General features: G+C 43.5%; 1 protein-coding gene across 1 annotated transcript in view; it reads left to right on the forward strand.

The window, feature by feature from the left end:
- Positions 1-18912, forward strand: part of NVL (nuclear VCP like) — a 66662-nt gene that overhangs the window by 24722 nt on the left and 23028 nt on the right. The window contains exons 16-18 of the mRNA XM_065589375.1: positions 1161-1223; positions 3521-3640; positions 7040-7139. Coding sequence (XP_065445447.1) covers positions 1161-1223; positions 3521-3640; positions 7040-7139 — 283 coding nt within the window. The remainder of the gene's footprint in view (positions 1-1160; positions 1224-3520; positions 3641-7039; positions 7140-18912) is intronic.

Here is an 18912-nt window from a genome sequence, read left to right on the forward strand (position 1 = left end):
CCAAAATTAGTCTAGCGAGTCCTAGAAAGGAAGTAGGAAAAGCCTTTTACTTAAGAAGTTTTTGTAAGAATGACCAGTTGGCCTCTAACGGAAAATAACTGGGTCCAGGCCATATAATAGGAGTTGAGCTCTTGCACTTACCTCGTCAGGAGTTGGAGTACAAGATTTTCTTTGGAAGTTATTCGGTTTCTTAGTAAAATAATTACAGTTTAACTTGAATGGGGAAAAAAAACAAGGCAAAGAATTAAATTATAAAAATAAAATAGTAAAGAGTGGAAAGAAAATGGTTCATTTATGAGACGCCCATCACTGGAATTTTTCACTGTGGAGGGTGTGATCAGACCTGGTCGCCTGTGCTCTCTTTTTTCTTTACCATATACCTTCTCTTGCAAATGCTTTTGCGTTCCTGCTGGAGCATTACATTTCTTATGGCCTTTCTCCCTTTCCAACACCCAAAGTTTTCAGACCAGTTGTTGTCTTTGAACATCGAGCGCTGTTTATGGGGTGAAATTTCTGTGTAGCTCGCATCAGTCAATGAGAATTGTGCAGCCAATGCCTTAAAAATAGAGCTGGGTACAATTATTCTGACAAAGGTTTTTTGCCAAAAAATTTAAATTGGAGTTGACTGAAACGTTTTGTGAATTTGTATTGAATTTCCTAAAGTGTTTCAGCCCCCCCCCAAAAGATCTGAAAAGACTGAAATAACTTTTCTTTTTGAATTTTACTTCAATTTTATTTTTAAAAAAGGTTTAAAACCTCAGAAACAAAATCTTTTGATTGACCCAAAAATGATTTTTTTTTCTTTTTCAGTTCTCCAAAAAAATTTTTTTAAAACCCTTCTGTTTTCAATCAACCCAAAACTAATTGTTTGTTTGTTTTTTTAGGGAGTGGGTAAAGGGATCGTATATCTCCTAAAGAGCTTTGTATATTTTGACAAACGCTTGACAGATCTCCTTTTCCTTGATGTTCTTCCTAGTTCAGCATACAGGATAAAAAATAATATCCCAGCTCAGTGTCAGCATCTGGAATCTTGCCAAAACAGTCAAGGAGAGAAAATGAATCCCATTTCTATTTTTACTATGATGATTCCCCAGAGACTTCAGAAAGTCTCCTGAGGACCAGGAGTGGGAGCTGAATATATCTGTCTTTCTTTTTGCTAGGCTGTAGCAAATGAGTCTGGACTGAACTTCATCTCTGTGAAAGGTCCTGAACTGTTAAATATGGTAAGTTTTTTGTTCGTGGCACCTTGGCCTCTGCCTTTGACTGAATTCTTGGCTAAAGCCTGGGTCAAGTGAAAATCCTAATCATTAAATAGAAGATAGTTGGCACAACAAAAATTGCATTGTATAACCTCTTCCTCATTCTTATAGCCCATATGGCAGGCAGGTTGTTCTCTAGAGCAGTGGTCTCCAACCTTTTTACGCACAAGATCACTTTTGAATTTAAGTACAACCCAGGATCTACCCTGCCCCGCTCACTCCATCCCCACTCACTCTGTCACCCCACACCCTCACTCACTTTCACCTGGTTGGGGTGCGGGCTCTGGGCTGGGGTGGAGGGGTTCGGAGTATGGAAGGGAGCTCCGGGATGAGCCTGGGGCAGGTGGTTGGGGCGCAGCAGGGGGGAGTTTGGGTGCAAGAGGGGGCTCTGGGCTGGAGCAGAGTGTTGGGGTACAGGAGAGGTATGGGGTGCTGGCTCCGGGAGGGAGCTCAAGGCTGGGACAGGGGGTTGGGGTGCAGAAGGGAGTTTGGGGTGCGGGAAGCGGCATGGGGTGCTGGCTCTGGCTCAGGGCTGAGATAAGGGCTCAGGGTGGTGGCTCAGGCCTGAGGGTTGGGATGCAGGAGGGGTGCAGGCTCCTGCCGGACGGCACTTACTTCAGGCGGCTCCCTGTCGGCAGTGCAGCGAGGCTAAAGCAGGCTCCCTGCCTGCCCCGGCTCCACACCACTCCTTGAAGCAGCCAGCAAGCCCCTGGAAGAGGGGGGAGGGCACATGGTTCCGAGCGCTGCCCCTCCCTGCGGGCATCGCCCTCGCAGCTCCCATTGGCCGCAGTTCCCTGTTCCCGGCCAATGGGAGCTGCAGGGGCAGTGCTTGCAGGCAGAAGCAGCGCGTGGAGACCCCTACTCCCCCCCCCCCCCCCCAGGAGCCTGCCTTAGACCTGCTGTGCTGCTGGACTTTTAGCGGCCGGAGATCACGATCGACTGTCAGGCTCCAGGATCACCCAGTCGATCGTGATCTACCGGCTGGCGACCACTGCTCTAGAAAGAGGAGAGAGGAATTTTGGGTGGCTTAGATCTGTCTCAGCTCAAACGACTTCTCATGGTAAAGAAAATGAGGCCATGGGGGCCTGGTGAAGTAGCAAGTTACTTGCATCGTTTCCAGTATGTAAGTTGGACTAAGGACAAAATTTTCATTCTTAATGAGAGGTGTGGGTCCTCAGCACATCTACAAATCAGGCCACTTACCTAAGCAAACTAACTACTAAACTAACTTTAGGCAACCAAGTTTGAAAATGTTATCAAAACTCATTCCCATTCTACTTTTAATAGAGGTTTAAACATCAGAAAAGTTGTTAATGTTCAAGATATGTTGCTTAAATGTCATTGCTTTTTATGATCAACGATTAACACTAGTTTGAAGCTTCAGTCTCTCATATTTCTGAGCACTGGGCTTAGAAACACTTACAGTAACTAAATTTTAATATGTGCTACAGTTGATTAAAAGTGAGAAGTGTGTTGAGCACAATGGCTTCAGTCTTAGTTTTTCAAAGCAGAGTTGGAGGAGTGTAGCACTTAACTGCTTATTGGTAGTGGGTGAAGTAGAACTAGAAAGAGTGGATTTGATTGATTGTCCTAGGCTTCCTCAAGTCTGCTGAAAGAGATGCCCTTTGGCCGGGAAAGAGAAATCCACCATAATGGGGATCCCTGTCTCCTTAAGTGCTAAGGCAAACTGTTTTGACTCCTGAACTCTGAGAGTTTTGAAGATAAATGAGTGCAAAGTGTAACAATGGTAAATGAACATGTTTGGAAAAATGAAACATTCCTATTCAGAATTTGAACATTTTTTGTGTGTGTGTGCAAATAATGACTGTTTTTGAGTGAACCTCTCACTTCTATTTCAATTGTTCCTTTCTGTAGTCATATAATTACAGTATGAACTACAGATGAAGCAAATCTGTGGATGACTTTGATAACTAAAATGATCTGACCAGCTGAAGATCCATGAAGGTTCTAGTGAAGAATTTAACTATTAATTCTTAGTCAAAACACCGCAGATATAATTTTTTTTTAAAAGGGGGAGATCCTTGCCTGTAACATCTTATCAAATGTGAGCATGTGTGACCGTGAGACATCACAAAGATAACCAGTTCAGATGTAAATTTGTCCCCAATTAAAAAAAATGATGTGGCAGACTTAAATGGAGTGAACTGGCAACCCTCAAATTATGGGTTAAATTGGGGTTGTCAGGCAAAATGTAGATGTCTTACATAGTTTCATTGAGCTTTATGTCTTGCTTATTTCAGTATGTTGGTGAAAGTGAGCGTGCTGTACGTCAGGTATTCCAGCGGGCCAGAAATTCAGCCCCTTGTGTTATATTCTTCGATGAAGTTGACGCTTTGTGCCCTCGGAGATCAGACCGTGAGGTGAGTATGAAAGCATATCCACAAGTAACGTCACTCAGTTGTGGGTTTCAAAGTGAGGAGTGTGTTGTGTAAATTTAGGGTTACCATACGTCCGTTTTTTCCCGGACATGTCCGGCTTTTCGGCAATCAAACCCCCGTCCGGGGGGAATTGCCAAAAAGCCGAACGTGTCCGGGAAAAATACCGTCCGGGCACTTCCTCTCCCGTGGCTGCTCTGCTCCTCCCCTGACTCAGACTTCGGCTCTGTTTAAGAGGCAAGCTGCCCGAGCCAGCGCTACCGGCTTCGGGCAGCCCCCGTGCCTCCGGACCCTGCGCCGCCAGAGCAGAGCAGCTGGAGCCGGGGAGGAGAAGTGCCCAGCCGGCGGCTGGGGTCTGGAGTCAAGGGGGCTGCCCGAAGCCGGTAGCGCTGGCTCGGGCAGCTTGGCTCTTAAACAGAGCCGAAGTCTGAGTCCGGGGAGGAGCAGAGCAGCTGGAGCCGGGGAGGGGAAGTGCCCGGCCGGGGGCGCAGGGTCCGGAGGCACGGGGGCTGCCCGAAGCCCGAGTGCTACCGGCTTCATGGTTTGCTGGGCAGCCTCCAGACCCTGCGCCCCCGGCTGGGCGCTTCCCCTCCCGGGCTCCAGCTGCGCTGGGGAAGCGCCGGCCGGGGGCGCAGGGTCTGGAGGCTGCCCGGCAAACCGTAAAGCCGGTAGCGCTCGGGCAGCCCTTTTCGTGTGGCTGGGAGGGAGGAGGGGGGAGTAAGGGCGGGGACTTTGGGGAAGGGGCGGGAAAGGGCAGAGTTGGGGCGGGGCCAGGGCCCGTGGAGTGTCCTCTTTTTTTATTTTTAAATATGGTAACCCTAGTAAACTTTCAAATACTGTCTCATTGGCCCCTTCCTCAGAGACCATTCAGTAGAGATGCCATGTAAATCTGTTCTCCCAGAAACAATAATTCAGTTTCGGGGTTGCCACATATTTAAGCCAAGGATAAAAATGCAAGCACCAAATATGTAATTGGGTACAATACCTACTCCTGCTGATCTCTGTACTCATAGGTATATGCAAGTTGCTCCTGGATTATGGAAAATTCCTCCAATTGAGATTTGTTAGTTTGGGAGTCACAATATCTCTTGCCACTGGAAAGCCATATTGGAAAATTGTTTGCAGTTTAGTGTAGTAACTAACTTCGGGCCAAATCCTGAACCCTGTTTGCAATAATAATGGGAACAGAAGCTCCTTAATGTCATGTATGCTGAGTCTGTGCTTGCCCAACCAATAAAGGAAATGTTTTATGACAGGAGCAGATTGGTATATGTGGCCTTCATAGCTGCTTCACCAGAGGAACCCATCTATCTTGATTGCCTTGTGGAAGAGAAACTTGAGCATTGTCTACATGTGGAATTAGCTCCTATTTAAGTCCTCAGTGTAGCTGCACCAGCACAAATTCCCGTGCATACAAGGAAAGCAGCAATTTGCACTGGTGGAGCTGACCTCTGCTTGAAACCAGAGTGAGTTCCACCAGTGCAAATTGCAGCTTTCCTCATGTATGCTAGGGATTTGGGCTACAGCAGCTACACCAATGGCTGAAATTAGGCTAATTTTAAGTGTAGAGCACACCTTTGTTTGGATGAGCACAGACACGTTGCTATATAGATGTTCAAACATGTAGCCCCTTTGAAGTTTTCTACAGCTGCCTGTAGCCTTCATGCCCTCTGTGTAGTCATGGCGTCACTGTGTCTGTGCATTGTCATCGGTGGGTTGGGTAGAGTGCAACTCCTTCCTATGGGTAGGAACGAGGGAGTTTGAGCAGCTTGCCTCTAAGTCCCCTGTTTCTACCCCACCTTCAGAAAGTGCAGAAATTTATATTGTTGCAAAGCACAGCCAGGCTGACGAGTCCCTGCCAGGCCCTGAGCTGTGAACTCTGTAGGACATGGATTTGGGGCCCAAATCAATATAAACACTATGGGCCTGAGTCATTTTGTTACTCCAGTTTTTACATTGGTGGAGCTTCAGTGAAATTACATCAGCATAAAACTGGAGTAGTGCAGTAGTGAGTCAGATCTTAGTTCTGTATAGTTCCTCAACATAATTTTGAGGACTCCCTGTCCTACAGTGATCGAGCTAAAGAAAACTGGTGCTATTTTGCCTATGCTCCAGTATCAGAGCTACAATTTTTGTGATGCATAGTTGGGATTCCTATCATCTGAGGTGTTTCCATTTGCTTTTTACAATAATGTGTGTTATTTCTACCATTGATTTGATTATCTGTCAATTCTGGGCAGGTTGATGGTTTTTTATATTTAATTTCTGAATAAAAGTATAAATCATAAAACAACCAAGTAGACATCTGCAGAACCACCAAACAATCTCCTCTTGTAATTGCGTCCTTGTCCCCTACCTAGAATTTCCGATATCTCTCCACCTATTCTTCCTTGTCAGGTCTAGTTACATTTGTCTGCTAATAGAGGCATATTTCTAGCCATTGCTCTTAGCCTAACTTTCATGAAAAGCAAAGTTCAATAGGATTCCACTTTTTTAAGAGAGACTTACAAGTCTACTTCACTAATAGAATCCCTGTCCAAGATCTTGTAATTTTAAAGCATGTGTTGAGTAGTATACAACAGAGTTTAGAACAGTAGTAGCTATAATGGGATGTTAGTACAGTAGGACCTCAGAGTTGTGAACACCTCGGGAATGGCGGTTGTTGACCATCTGACCAGAATGTTATGGTGATTCTCTCAAAAGTTTACAACTGAACATTGACTTAATATAGTTTTGAAACTTTACTATACAGAAGAAAAATGCTGCTTTCTTATTTTTTTAGTAGTTTAACACAGCACTGTACTGTATTTGCTGCCTTTTGGGGGGGGGGGGGTGTCTCTGCTGCTGCCTGATTGTGTATTTCCCATTCCAAATGAGGTGTGTGGTTGACTGGTCAGTTTGTAACTCTGGTGTTCCTAACTCTGAGGTTCTACTGTATTTAATTATGAGTTGAGTTGAGCTAGTCAAAATGTATTTGGTTTAGAAGTTTAATTGGGCAGGGCTCTCAAAGCCTGTATATATGTGGTTTTTATTGTCTATATTTAAGCAAGACAAACAGAATGGTGGGTGGTTCAAGTAGCGAGTGCTTCACAGGATAGCATAGTCCTCATTTTTTTTATTTAATGAGAAGGAGGATGCTTGTCACCTGTTACACATGAGATGTGTGCCAGGTACAAAGGTGGCGTGACACATGACACTGGGCTGGTGGTGAGCAAAGGAGATGAGGGAAGTGGTCAGGAATGAATCTTGATCAAAGTGCTGCGAGAGAAGCATAATCTTGGGAGTGGTATTTTGGAAGACTAATAAGTACTTTTTTCTGTATTTAAATGATTCACGTTCTTGCTTGCTTTCTCAGTTTTGTTGGAACCACATTATTGTTTTCAGGCAGGTGCCAGTGTCCGTGTGGTAAACCAGTTGCTAACAGAGATGGATGGTCTGGAAAATCGTCAGCAGGTTTTCATTATGGCGGCTACCAACAGGCCAGGTGAGAAATAACAAACAAACAACAAACAAGCTTGCTATTTTTTCCACAAAGGGTCTCTCAGGTTTAAAAAAATATCTTTCAGAAACAAGTACTAATACTTGTGTTACTAACACCACCTTAGCTTACTACACCTGAAACAATTTTCAATATCTAACTCTTCACCATTTATGTTTACTACTTATGTTTCTCTCTGCTTGAACAATGAAGAGTCATTTTCTGGTTCTCATTTACTAACAAAATGATACAAGGTATGGGTTGCAAACACCGCAGGAGATGTGAACTCAAACACTGTTTCATTGAGAAGACAAGAAAACATTTCTACATTTAAGGTTGTTTTAAAACCGTAATTTATATATTCTAATTTAAGGCTTAATTGACTGTGACACTTAAAGCAGGTATGTTGTCTTGCTTGTATTTTTTGTTTGCATTTTTTAATATTCCGATGAGGTCAGGTGACTTTCAACTAACCTTTTTGTGTACATAAAAGCACAGTGGTTGTTCAGAATAAGACCCTGGCATAGACCAAGTTTCATGGAGACATCAGTCTATTCCAAGTTATCACGACTGACAGGATGTAAAATGAAGTTAACTTGTTCAGATATAAAGCTCTCTCAGTTGGTTCCTGATCCAGAGCTTATTGAGGTCAATGGAAAAATTGCCATTAACTTCAGTGGGCTTTGAATTAGGTCCTTGGAATTTAGAAAATACGATTAGAAATAGTGCACACAGTGCATGCTCCTTTCTGCTTGCTTTGTTTACCACTCATCTGTGTAGTTTAAGTTTATGGCTTTGTATATTTTATACCAGATTTTCCATATACCATCTCATCTATCTCCTCTCTCCACTCCATAACCTTCCTTCTCTCCCCTCTTCACACACTCCCCGCTCCCGAAAAAAACATATTCTCAAGAACCCTAGCACGTCCTGTTTTTTCAGTTGCCTTCCTCTCATCCTGGTCATGTTTCTGGCCACTCTGTCCCCATTGTATGTTTGACTCCTGAAATCTTGGGGTATGTCTACACAGCAAGCAGAAACCTGTGGTAACAAGTCTCAGAGCTTGGGTCTACAGACTTGGGCTCGCGCTGCAGTGTTTAAAAATAGCTGTGTAGACATTTGGGTTGAAGCCTCAGCAGGGGTGAAAGTAACTCAAAGGGCTTACGCCGGAGTCCTGAGTGGGGGGGCATGGCCTCAACTGGAAGAGGTGTGGCCTCAACCAGAAGAGATGAGGCCTTTCATGATTAAAAGGGCCAGAGGCTCCGGCCACTGTGGGGAGCTCCGGGCCCTTTAAATCCCCGCCCGAGCCCGTCTGCCGGAGCTCCGGCGGTGATTTAAAGGGCTCGGGGCTCCCCGCAGCGGCTGGAGCCCTGAGCCCTTTAAATCACCGCCGGAGAAGCTGGTTCAGTCCGGTACGGCGTACTGGACTGAACCGGCTTACTTTCACCTCTGAGCCTCAGGTTCTGAAGCCTAGTGCCCTAGGCTCAGCCCAAGCCCAAACATTGACACCACTATCTTCAGTGCCACAGTGTAAGCTCAAGTCTGTAGACCTGAGCTCTGAGACTTGCTGCCATGGGTTTCTGCTTGCTGTGTAGATGTACTCTGGGTGACTTTCATATATGCTAGCAACAGCTTCTCCACTTAATACACACACAACTGTCTTTTTGTTTAACATAACGCTTCTTAAAACTCACTCATTATATTATTTGTGTAATAGAATCGCTTATGGACCAAACTGAGGCCTGGGTCCCATGCTACTATGCATTGTACAATCCAAGTAAGAGGCATTCCTTGTCCTGGAGAATTTTCAATCTCAATGGATAAGGCAGAGTGGATACAAAGAGAGAGAACTTAGAATGAACAATATGAAGGTCTGCAAATGCTGTGTTAGTTCTGCAGTTTTTTTGGTGTTTGTGGTTTTTAATTTGGGTGTGGTTTTGTTAAGAAAGAATTAGATAAACAGAGACAAAGGAAGGGAGAGGGGACATTGAAGAGAAGGGGATAAGGTACCTGGGGAGAAGGGGACCATGCAAGGCATAATGAGAGAGGCTGAAGTAAAGAGACAGGGAGGGTGGGAAATGGAGTGAAAACCGGTCAAGGTAGGGGAAAGAATATCCAGAATAAAACCTGAAAAAAGCAGTCTGATCTCATCAGTGCCCTAGGATCCCTTCTGCAACTGCTTGTCTCTGCTCCTGCCAACTGAGTTTCTGGTATCTCTTCTCTGAACTCATGGCTGGGTGGAGGGATGGAGCAGCATGGGCCCTGGTGTCCCCAAAGTGAGGCTTTTCCATGAATGATTCTGAGTCTGAGGGGGCTTGAAGGAGGGGTAATTCCAGAGGGGTCTCACAGCCATACAAAAGGGGCAGGGGCAGGTATCTCTTGAAACTACATGTCTCTGCTCTAGTTACAATTGTAATCCTCAGTTGGCACTATGTTTTATTATGCTGTTGAAAACTTTTGAGCAAGTACTTCTTATGAGACAGTGGGGGGCATTCCACCACCATCACGCCTTATATCTATTAAACGAACTTCCTGTAACTGTCAAAGCACACTTTAAATTTTCGGTTTTTGTTTGGTAAATTGTCAAATATCCAGACTTAAAGAACAGGCATATCATCTGCCTGTGCCCCTACAATGTTAACCCCACCAAACAGAGAACTTCTTACTTGGTATAGGTTCAGTTCAGTACCACATACCTTTAGCACTAGATAAATAATATTGGAAATCTGTTGTTTGAAATGAAATGTGCAATCTGGATCCAAACAGGTTTTCTCACTCACTATGAACAGTCGCCCTCCAAATGTGAGTTGTGGGGTGAAGGTATTTTGGCAGTGTAAGTGCTGCTGTTCTGAAGACCACAGGTTTGCATTTCTTCCTGCTGAAGAGTACAAATACTTCTCCTGTTCTGCTTTAATGGCTTGTTCCAGGTCATATTCATGTTCCCCATAGGCTTGACTGCCTTCACTACTCCTTTGTCTAACTGAAGTGATTTATCGGCTGTTACCTGCATGCAGTGCATCCACTGGGCTCCAAGGCAGGTCTGTACTTGGAATTGCTCCTGGAAACAAGCAGTACTTCCTGAGTATACCTAATGTGCTCCAAGCAAAGGCTATTAGAAAAGTGCACTCTGTGACTTGGGTACATTATTTGCGGTTACAAAAGGGAACTTATGTCTTGGGGGCACATAATAACTTTTTCCCCCTAGCGCCAGATCTCCAGGAAACTGTTTAAATTGCATAGAGGCTGTTACCTCATTGTGCCCATTGATGATGATAGGAGACCTCGAGCACTGGATCAGCCCTTTAATTCCCTTGCAATGCATACATAGAACACTGAATAAAAAACACTGCAGGATATAATTGCACAGTGTAAAATACTCAGTTTATAAATGATCACTTAAAGATAATGACCAGCTAATATTTTGGGTGCAGAAAGAAACACATGAAGATATTGGACTTCTTGGATGTGTTACAGCTGAAAAAAAATAAAATTGATAGATTAAGACATCTTGGCAGAATTCACAAATCTATTATTATATGTACAGAACCTTGAAATTAGTGTTTGTGCCCAAAGCAAGTATTTAATAATGAGTACTTAGGAAAATTGAGATCTCTAGCTCATCAGGCTTCATGGATGAATGTATTACGTGGCATAAGACCCATTTATTTAAAGTGTATTTGGTGAAAAGATCTGGAATTCATGTGAGAATTGAACCAAACAAAGAAAATGAGCTAACATAGTTACTTAGGATGTGATCCTTAAACTGATGCAGTTCAAAATGTTTCATAGATTATTCTGGCTCTTGTGGAATTGAGAGAAACTCTGTTGGAATTGCTCAGAGAAAATAGACAACTATGAATACACCATTTGCGGTTGTTCAAGAATCCAAAAATTATAGCTTACTATCCTAATGGTAGAAAGATCACATAAAAAAATTTCCTGTCTCTTCAATTCCATGTATCATGGCAGACTATCACGCCTCCAGTATAGTAAAAGACAAATGATTGCTACTCAGGCCTTGTTTACATACAGTTTGTTCTGCTTTAACTATTCTGGTATAGTTAAAGCAGTGCAACACCCTCTCCCCTTGTGTGGATGCGGTTTGCTGGTATAAAGGTTCTTTATCTTGATCTAGCTCCTCCCATATGCAAAAGTGAATAAGCTATGCAGATATAGATTACCTTTATACTCGTATAACAGCAACCACAGTAGGGATTGTACAGTATCGCCTCACTTAACGTTGTAGTTATGTTCCTGAAAAATGTGACTTTAAGTGAAACGATGTTAAGCGAATCCAATTTCCCCTTAAGAATCAATGTAAATAGGGGGGTTAGGTCCTGGGAAATTTTTTTTTTTTTTTGGCCAGACAAAAGGCATTGTATACGTTTTAAACAGTTTTAAACAAGCAATTTAATACTACGCTGGGGGGGAGTATTGTGCATGTGCTGTGTTTACCAACATACTGTACATACAGTACAGTACTATAGTTGGGAGGTGCCCCTGCCTTACCCTACACAGGCACAGCCCACTGGCATTGGAGATGAGGCAGGCAAAGAGGCTGAAGGTGCTGTAGGCTAGGAGAAGCACGTTGCGCAGCAGCGGCAGCTTCCCCTACTCTGCAAGCACCAGGGGAGCGGGGGGCGTTCAACCCTCAGCCCGCCCACTCCCCGCCTTTCCCCCCATCCTTGACCTGCCTCTTCTCCCGCCCCACCTCCTCCCCCTTTACTTTCCACGCTGCGTCCTCGCTCCTCCCCCTCCTTCCCCTCCCTTCTAAACACTGCAAGCCAGCTGATTGCCGCTGGCAGGAGAGGGAGGGGGAGCCTGCACGCTGAGTCCTCGCTCCTCCCCCCTCCCTCCTGCCTGGAGTAATCAGCTGGCTTGCGGTGTTTAGGAGGCAGGAGGGAGGGGGGAGGAGTGAGGACCCCGCACGCGCAGGTTCCTCCTCCCTCCCCCCTGCCTCCTGCCTGAGGCAATCAGCTGGCTTGTGGCGTTCGGGAGGCAGGGGAGGGAGGGGGGAGCCTGTGTGCTGAGTCCTCGCTCCTCCCCCCTCCCTCCTGCCCCCGAAATGCCGCAAGCCAGCTGATTGCCGCAGGTGGGGGAGGGGGGAGGGAAGACGCTGATCCGTGGGGTCTGCCGGTGGGCGGGGGCGTAGGGAGGCTGCCAGCTGTGGAGAAAGCAGGCAGCCAAACAACGTCAGAGTGGAGCATTGCACAACTTTAAATGAGCATGTTCCCTAATTGATCAGCAACGAAACAACATTAACTGGGACGACTTAAAGTGAGGAGTTACTGTACCACTATAACTATTGTTTGGGGGAAAATGACACCACTAACTGATATAGTTATACTGGTACAAAATGTGTGTGTAGAGCAGGCCTTAGTTTAATTGTATCAGTATTGCTCAAACATAAATGTAAGACTGTAACTTCCTTTAATACTGTAGAGCTGTTGGTAATGGAGACATATACTGATCTTTAGTAAAAACTTTTAAAATATAAAACCCTTAGGAACTATCTGATTCCTACTTTACATGGAAGAGAAGGATTTATTCTTCACCAGTCCTGTGAAATCTGTTATGATAATGGCATCACATGCTAAGGGTTCTAAAACAGGACTTCCAACTTCTCCTTTAAAACACAAGATGTTTCTGAAGTTCTTGTTGCGCATACCAAATGACCTTGATGTACTCTTTTAAATCTTTCTGATTACTGTCATAATAGCAGAGATTCGATACCCTAAGCTTAATTGCATCTCTTTTCCTTTGCATGTGGAACCAAAGTCAAACTGTCTAGTTAATCTAAAGAGAATTAAGCCTTAGAGCTCCCAGTTTTTCAAGAAATTCAGAGAGTGAAAAAGAGGCAGATGTGCTATTTCAGGTAAAGGTCTTTAAAGCCCTTTAAATAATTGTATTGTGTTTTTCACTCCACTACCGTCCCAGTATCTGGGATCGAAGACGTTCGCCAGGTCTGTACTACAAAGTTTGGTTGACACAAGTTTCAGCCACTGAAGTTTGTGTATTGCTCTGGCACGTGTACACTTGGCTGCTTGTGTTAGCACGGCACATACTCACCAGGAGTGCTTGTGTTGATGTAAAGTGTGGCACACCGTGGGTAGGTTCCCCACTGTGCCCTGCACTACCATCCAGTGCAGTCCCTTTTGGGACATTTTTGCAATGCTTTGTGGCACAGAAGCCCGTGGCCCAGGGATTTGTGGGAGATAGGGTCAAGTTCTCACCATGCCACTTTCTACACCCCATCAGACTTTTCACATTCCCTAATTTTTGCTCCATTTTTTAAAAAACTCTCCCATAGTCCACACAGCACTTGTTGGTATCCACCATCTCTCTGACAGAAGCATGGAGCCTGTAGACCTCAACACAATTCTCTTGTCTGTTGCTAATGCAGGATGCACAATTCTCTAATATTTGTGCAGGTTGAGGGTGTATTGCTGCAGTTGGGGTTGTGATGAGGGTGATGCAGAGGTGTCTGAGCACAACTGGATGCTGATGGACACTGCACACAGAATGCTAGTTTGCTGATGGCGTTCATGAAGCAGCTCCATGTGGCAAAGTGCCATTTTTGGACCCAAGAAATAAGCACTGATTGGTGGGATCATCTCATAATGCAGGTTTGGAACAGCAAGCAGTGGCTGCAGAACTTTTGGATGCAAAAGGACACATTTCTGGGGCTGGGTGCCAAGCTTGCCCCAGCCCTCTGGTGCAGGGACACCAAAATGAGCAGCGTTGAAAGTGGAGAAGCAAGTGGCAATCATGCTCTGGAAATTTGCAACACCAAATTTCTGTCAGTCAGTGGGCAATTATTTTGGAGTTGGAAAATCGACAGTGGGGTCATTGTGACCCAAGTGTGTAAGGCCATAAAATGTCTCCTGCTACACAGGATTGTGATTCTCAGTCATTACTAACTGCTACTCTTCTTGGAGGTACCCACAGTTGTGAGTCACTTCATTACCACCTGCCCTTACCATGAGGAAGCCTTGTGCTTGTCATGCGTCAGCTCCCTGACTTCACCTTCCACAGGCAACACAAGCACTCCTCCTAATCCCCCCCCCTCCCCCGCAGCCTCCACTGTTCCTCTGCATGTTAGCAATTGGACCCTCCAATCTCTGAGCGTCGCCCTGGAGTATCCTTCTCCTGTTCCACTGGACACTTAAAGATTTGAGGAGTAGTGAGTCAAAGTATTGGAAACAAATGGCAACATGTAAAATAAAATCATAACACTCATTCTAAAGCCTAAACCATTACCAAGATACTCTCCTGTCTACTGAAGTTTAGCTCACCCAAAATCTTTGCAGCATTTTCCAGACAAAACATGCTGACCGTTTCTCTTCAGTAAAAGATCCCGGGCATCTATTGGGTTACATAGATACGTCAGGACAGTTCTTTGTTCTTTTCCATAAACAGGACATCCTTGTTTGTTTTGTTTTGTTCTTTTCCACAGCCTCCCTCTCTTGTTGACCTTGCAATCTTTTAATTAGCATCTGGCTCCATATGCAGATAGTCTTATGTTGTGGGACCAGACAGGGAGATAAGCGTGTGCAACTTCCTGCTTGAAAGGAACCTGCTTAATACATCACCTCTTGGTTACCTGCCTTAAGTTCAAGGCTTTGAGAACATAGTTTCCAGAATAGATACATAACTCCTTACATATTACTCATATATACATTTTGAAATGATTGACTACTAGTGGGCTACTGACTTTTGGTAGAGACCTTACATGCCACCCTTTGGTAAACTATTGTACATATACTTGATCCAGGGACTCTGTAAAACTCTGTGTGTCTCCTGTGCCCTCTGTCATTTGGTCACATGATGCCAACTTAACTTTGTGGTGTAGCCCAGGCCTTAGTTTACAAGAACATCAAGAATCATTGCTATAAGTAGGGTTTGAATTGTTCCAAAATTCTGTAGAAACCATTGTGGATTTTGGTCTGCAATAATTAGTAACCTGTCTCATTCTATTGAGTATATTAAATTTATCCACAAACCTTGTTGACTCTTGTCCTAGCTCTTTAGGTAGTAGCTCTGTCATGTAGTTATGTTCTCTGTTGTGTAATCTCATTTTGTAATTTGCGTGGTGTGAGATACTTATGGAAAAGGGTTGGATGTTCTCCAAAATGATTAAACAAATGCTGAGCACCACCTTAGGGTAACATTGAGTAAATTTGTCTTTCCCCATTACAGAAGTGTAATAATTCAGGTTCTCAGGATCATTTAAGGGCCAGTGACTGAAAAAAGGGGTAAGAGGAAGTATAGATTATTAGCTGGGCCGGCTCCCAGGCACCAGCTTAGCAAGCAGGTGCTTGGGGCGGCCAAGGGGAAGGGACGGCACGTCGGCAGCAATTCGGCGGTGGGTCCGTCATTCCCCTCTCGGAGGGAAAGACCTGCCACCGAATTGCCGCCGAAGAAGAAAGCGGTGTGGCTGAGCTGCCGCTGATCGCGATCATGGCTTTTTTTTTCTTTTTCTTTTCTTTTTCCACCTCTTGGGGCGGCAAAAACCCTGGAGCCTGTCCTGATTATTAGTTAAAGTAAGTGGGAGTTAGAGCTGAGTGTTTTACTAGACTTTGTCACTAACTTATTGTGTATCCTTGGACAAGTCACTTAACCTCTCTGTGTTTAACCTCCTGTTTGTAAAATGGGAATCATACTTACCATATAGGGGAATTGTGAGGCTTAATTTAATATTTGTAAAGCACTTTGAGATCCTCAGATGGAAAGTAGAATAAAAGTGCATAGTGTTTGATACCATTGCACTAAAAGCAATTCTTAGCTATTGGAATGACTTCTTGTCATCTGTTCTTAATGTGGCGTAACTTTCCCCATAACACACACACATACGTAGCACCTGGAAAATGTATTTGTGCCAGAAAAGGATAATGTTGTTGACAGCCCTGTGTTTAGAACAGGGGTCGGCAACCTTTCAGAAGTGGTGTGCCGAGTCTTCATTCATTCACTCTAATTTAAGGTTTCGCGTGCCAGTCATATATTTTAACGTTCTTAGAAGGTCTCTTTCTATAAGTCTACAATATAGAACTAAATTATTGTTGTATGTAAAGTAAATAAAGTTTTTAAAATGTTTAAGAAGCTTAATTTAAAAGCAAATAAAATGCAGAGCCCCTCGAACCAGTGGCCAGGACCCAGGCACTGTGAGTGCCACTGAAAATCAGCTTGCGTGCTGCCTTTGGCACGCACGCATGCCATAGGTTGCCTACCCCTGGTTTAGAAGAATAAGGGAAAAAATGCAGGCCTGGACACCAATCTTAGCTAACCCTTACCTTGCCTGATGAAGAGTCTACAATACATCACTCTTCAGTCTGTGACCTTCCACCATTATACCTGCAGTAGCTAACGCCACTAGAGGTGTGTCTGTGTGCCATGTCTATGGATGTACTTCCATTCCTTTTTCCTGACTATCTATGATATCCAGCTAGAGTGACACCCAACTATGATTTCATCTAATATATTTCCTTAGTCTGTGATTTGAAAGAAACCAGGATTCTTCAGCAATTAGGGATAAATTGCCTGTGCTTCTTTACCCACAACATCTATATCTAGCAGCAGATTTCTCCAACCTTTCAGTTCACAAGAGGTGAAATTATGGCCATTAACTACTTAGGGACATCTGAATGCGCAGTCTGTCTATTAAAATGGATGTGTGACTGCTGTATCTTGGGAAAACACTGGTTTGTTGATGGTATTGCTAGAAGAAAAAGGTGGTCAGCACACCTTTGACCTGTTTATTTCCTCTTTACATCACAGTTTTCTCTCAGAGGTGAAGGATATTTAATACACCGAATGTAACTGTAACCTTTGCACAAAACAGAGTACAATTCTAAATCTAGGATTACTATTAGTAGTAGTAAATTATGGTAGCATGCAATTGCCTCAGTCTCCTTTGGTGCTCCATTGTGATAAGCACTGTACAAACACAGAAAAGAGAGTCTACCCCCTGAAGAGCTCATGTGCTGCTGGATTCCCTTCTTTTTTGTATCTCTTTAGGCTGGTATGAACCTATCTTGCACCTCTCATAATTTTTCACACCTCTGAATTTTTGTAAGTGCATATATGAACTATAAGGGTATTAGGATCTTTGCCTGGATTAATTGATCTTTTCCAGGCTTTTTAATATTAGGTTTTCTTAATTGTAACATTAGTATGTAGTTGTTTTTAATAGCTGTGTTTTCTTGCATCCTTTCTAAACCTTCCTACCCGTCTTCAAAGAAATTTATATCTTTAATAAATACCTTTAGACTTTAATAATCGTATATCCAAAGCTGCCCCCATTACCTGGATATTTGAGCACCTAACAGTCTTTACTGTATTTATCCTCACAACACCTCTGTTAGGTATGGCAGTGCTATTATCCCCATTTTTCAGCTGGGAAATGAAGGCAAAGAGAGAGGCTAAGTGACTTGGCTGTGGTTCACACAGGAAGTGTGTAGTGGAGCTGGGTCTCTCCCAAACCTGAGACTAGCACCCTAACTATTGGACCATTTTTCCTCTCTCTTACTACAATAGGTTTTTAGTATTTATGGACTCCTGCTGTGTTTGAAGACTCTACATATATGTCTGTGGTGCTTAAAAGCTCCTATAGATTCCAGCAGTACTTAAAAACAGTGAATGGCCTCCTGTGAACATTTGACTTCATGAAGGATTCCAGTTTCTCTCATCTCCATGTTCATTTCTCTCCCAAGACCAAATAAAGTCTGGAGTCCCTGGTCTGCACTGCCTCTCAGAAGACCAAGTTCATGTGGTGCTTTGCAGCGCCATCTAATACTTTAATGTGTTCGTCTCCTCTGTTACCTTCCAGAAGAGTAAGATCCTATAGCAATGCAAATGAACAATAAAAAGGAGGATTGTTTATAAGAAAGTGTTTTCACCTGCATAGCTGTACTTTGCCAAGATGAACATTGATTCTTAATTTACCTTTTATATTACTTTCAACATTTTTGGCTCTAGTTGATTTGGCAAGAATTCTTTCCTTACCCCCAAGAGAACAAGCTGAAAATATTTTTTCCTTTTGTGAATTCATGTAGAACTCCTTGTTCAGCTATGTCAGCACCCTCAGGTGTGACAGACAAATGTTCTCTGAGTATATTTCCGAACAAGAAAAAGCTCCCTATATCTGTCAGTAGGCTCAACTGATACTTGAGGGGTAGACTTACACTTGTGTCACACCAGACACGTGAGTGGACTGTGAACTAGACAATGTCGGTTCTCACTTGGTGGCAGTAACAGTTGTTTATCAAACTGTTTTTTTGTCTTCAAAGCTTCAAATGTTGTCTGCTGTGCCTTCCACGCACACTTTATTTTATTTTTATTTTTTTATTTTTTATTTTATTTTATTTAGGAAGTTTTTACGTAGTTTACAAATCCTTGCTGGGTAAATATCAGAAACAAAACAATCAGTACAATGGTTAGCTTTTGTTTAGAGACCTTTTACGAGACTGTGGTCGTTGATGTTTTCTGTTTAACAGGATGGTACCATATTACAGAGGGAGCATCATTATAACACCTATGATATGTTGTTTTTAAAGATTTTATTAAATTGAATTAAATGGCTATATACACATTTAACAGACCAGGCATGTCTATCAAATGTTAATATTAAAAAACTTGGACAGGTGTGCTGCCTCTTTTTGCAGATGAATATGCTTTATCTGAGTACTGACTGAAAGGTAACCAAATATCTAAGTATCTCTCTGTCCGTCTTGCTGGATATGTAATTGGTGTGTTAATTTTCCATAATCACAGCCTCCTTTTT

This window comes from Chrysemys picta, chromosome 3 (assembly GCF_011386835.1).
Source record: "Chrysemys picta bellii isolate R12L10 chromosome 3, ASM1138683v2, whole genome shotgun sequence".
NCBI classification, from domain to species: domain Eukaryota; kingdom Metazoa; phylum Chordata; order Testudines; family Emydidae; genus Chrysemys; species Chrysemys picta.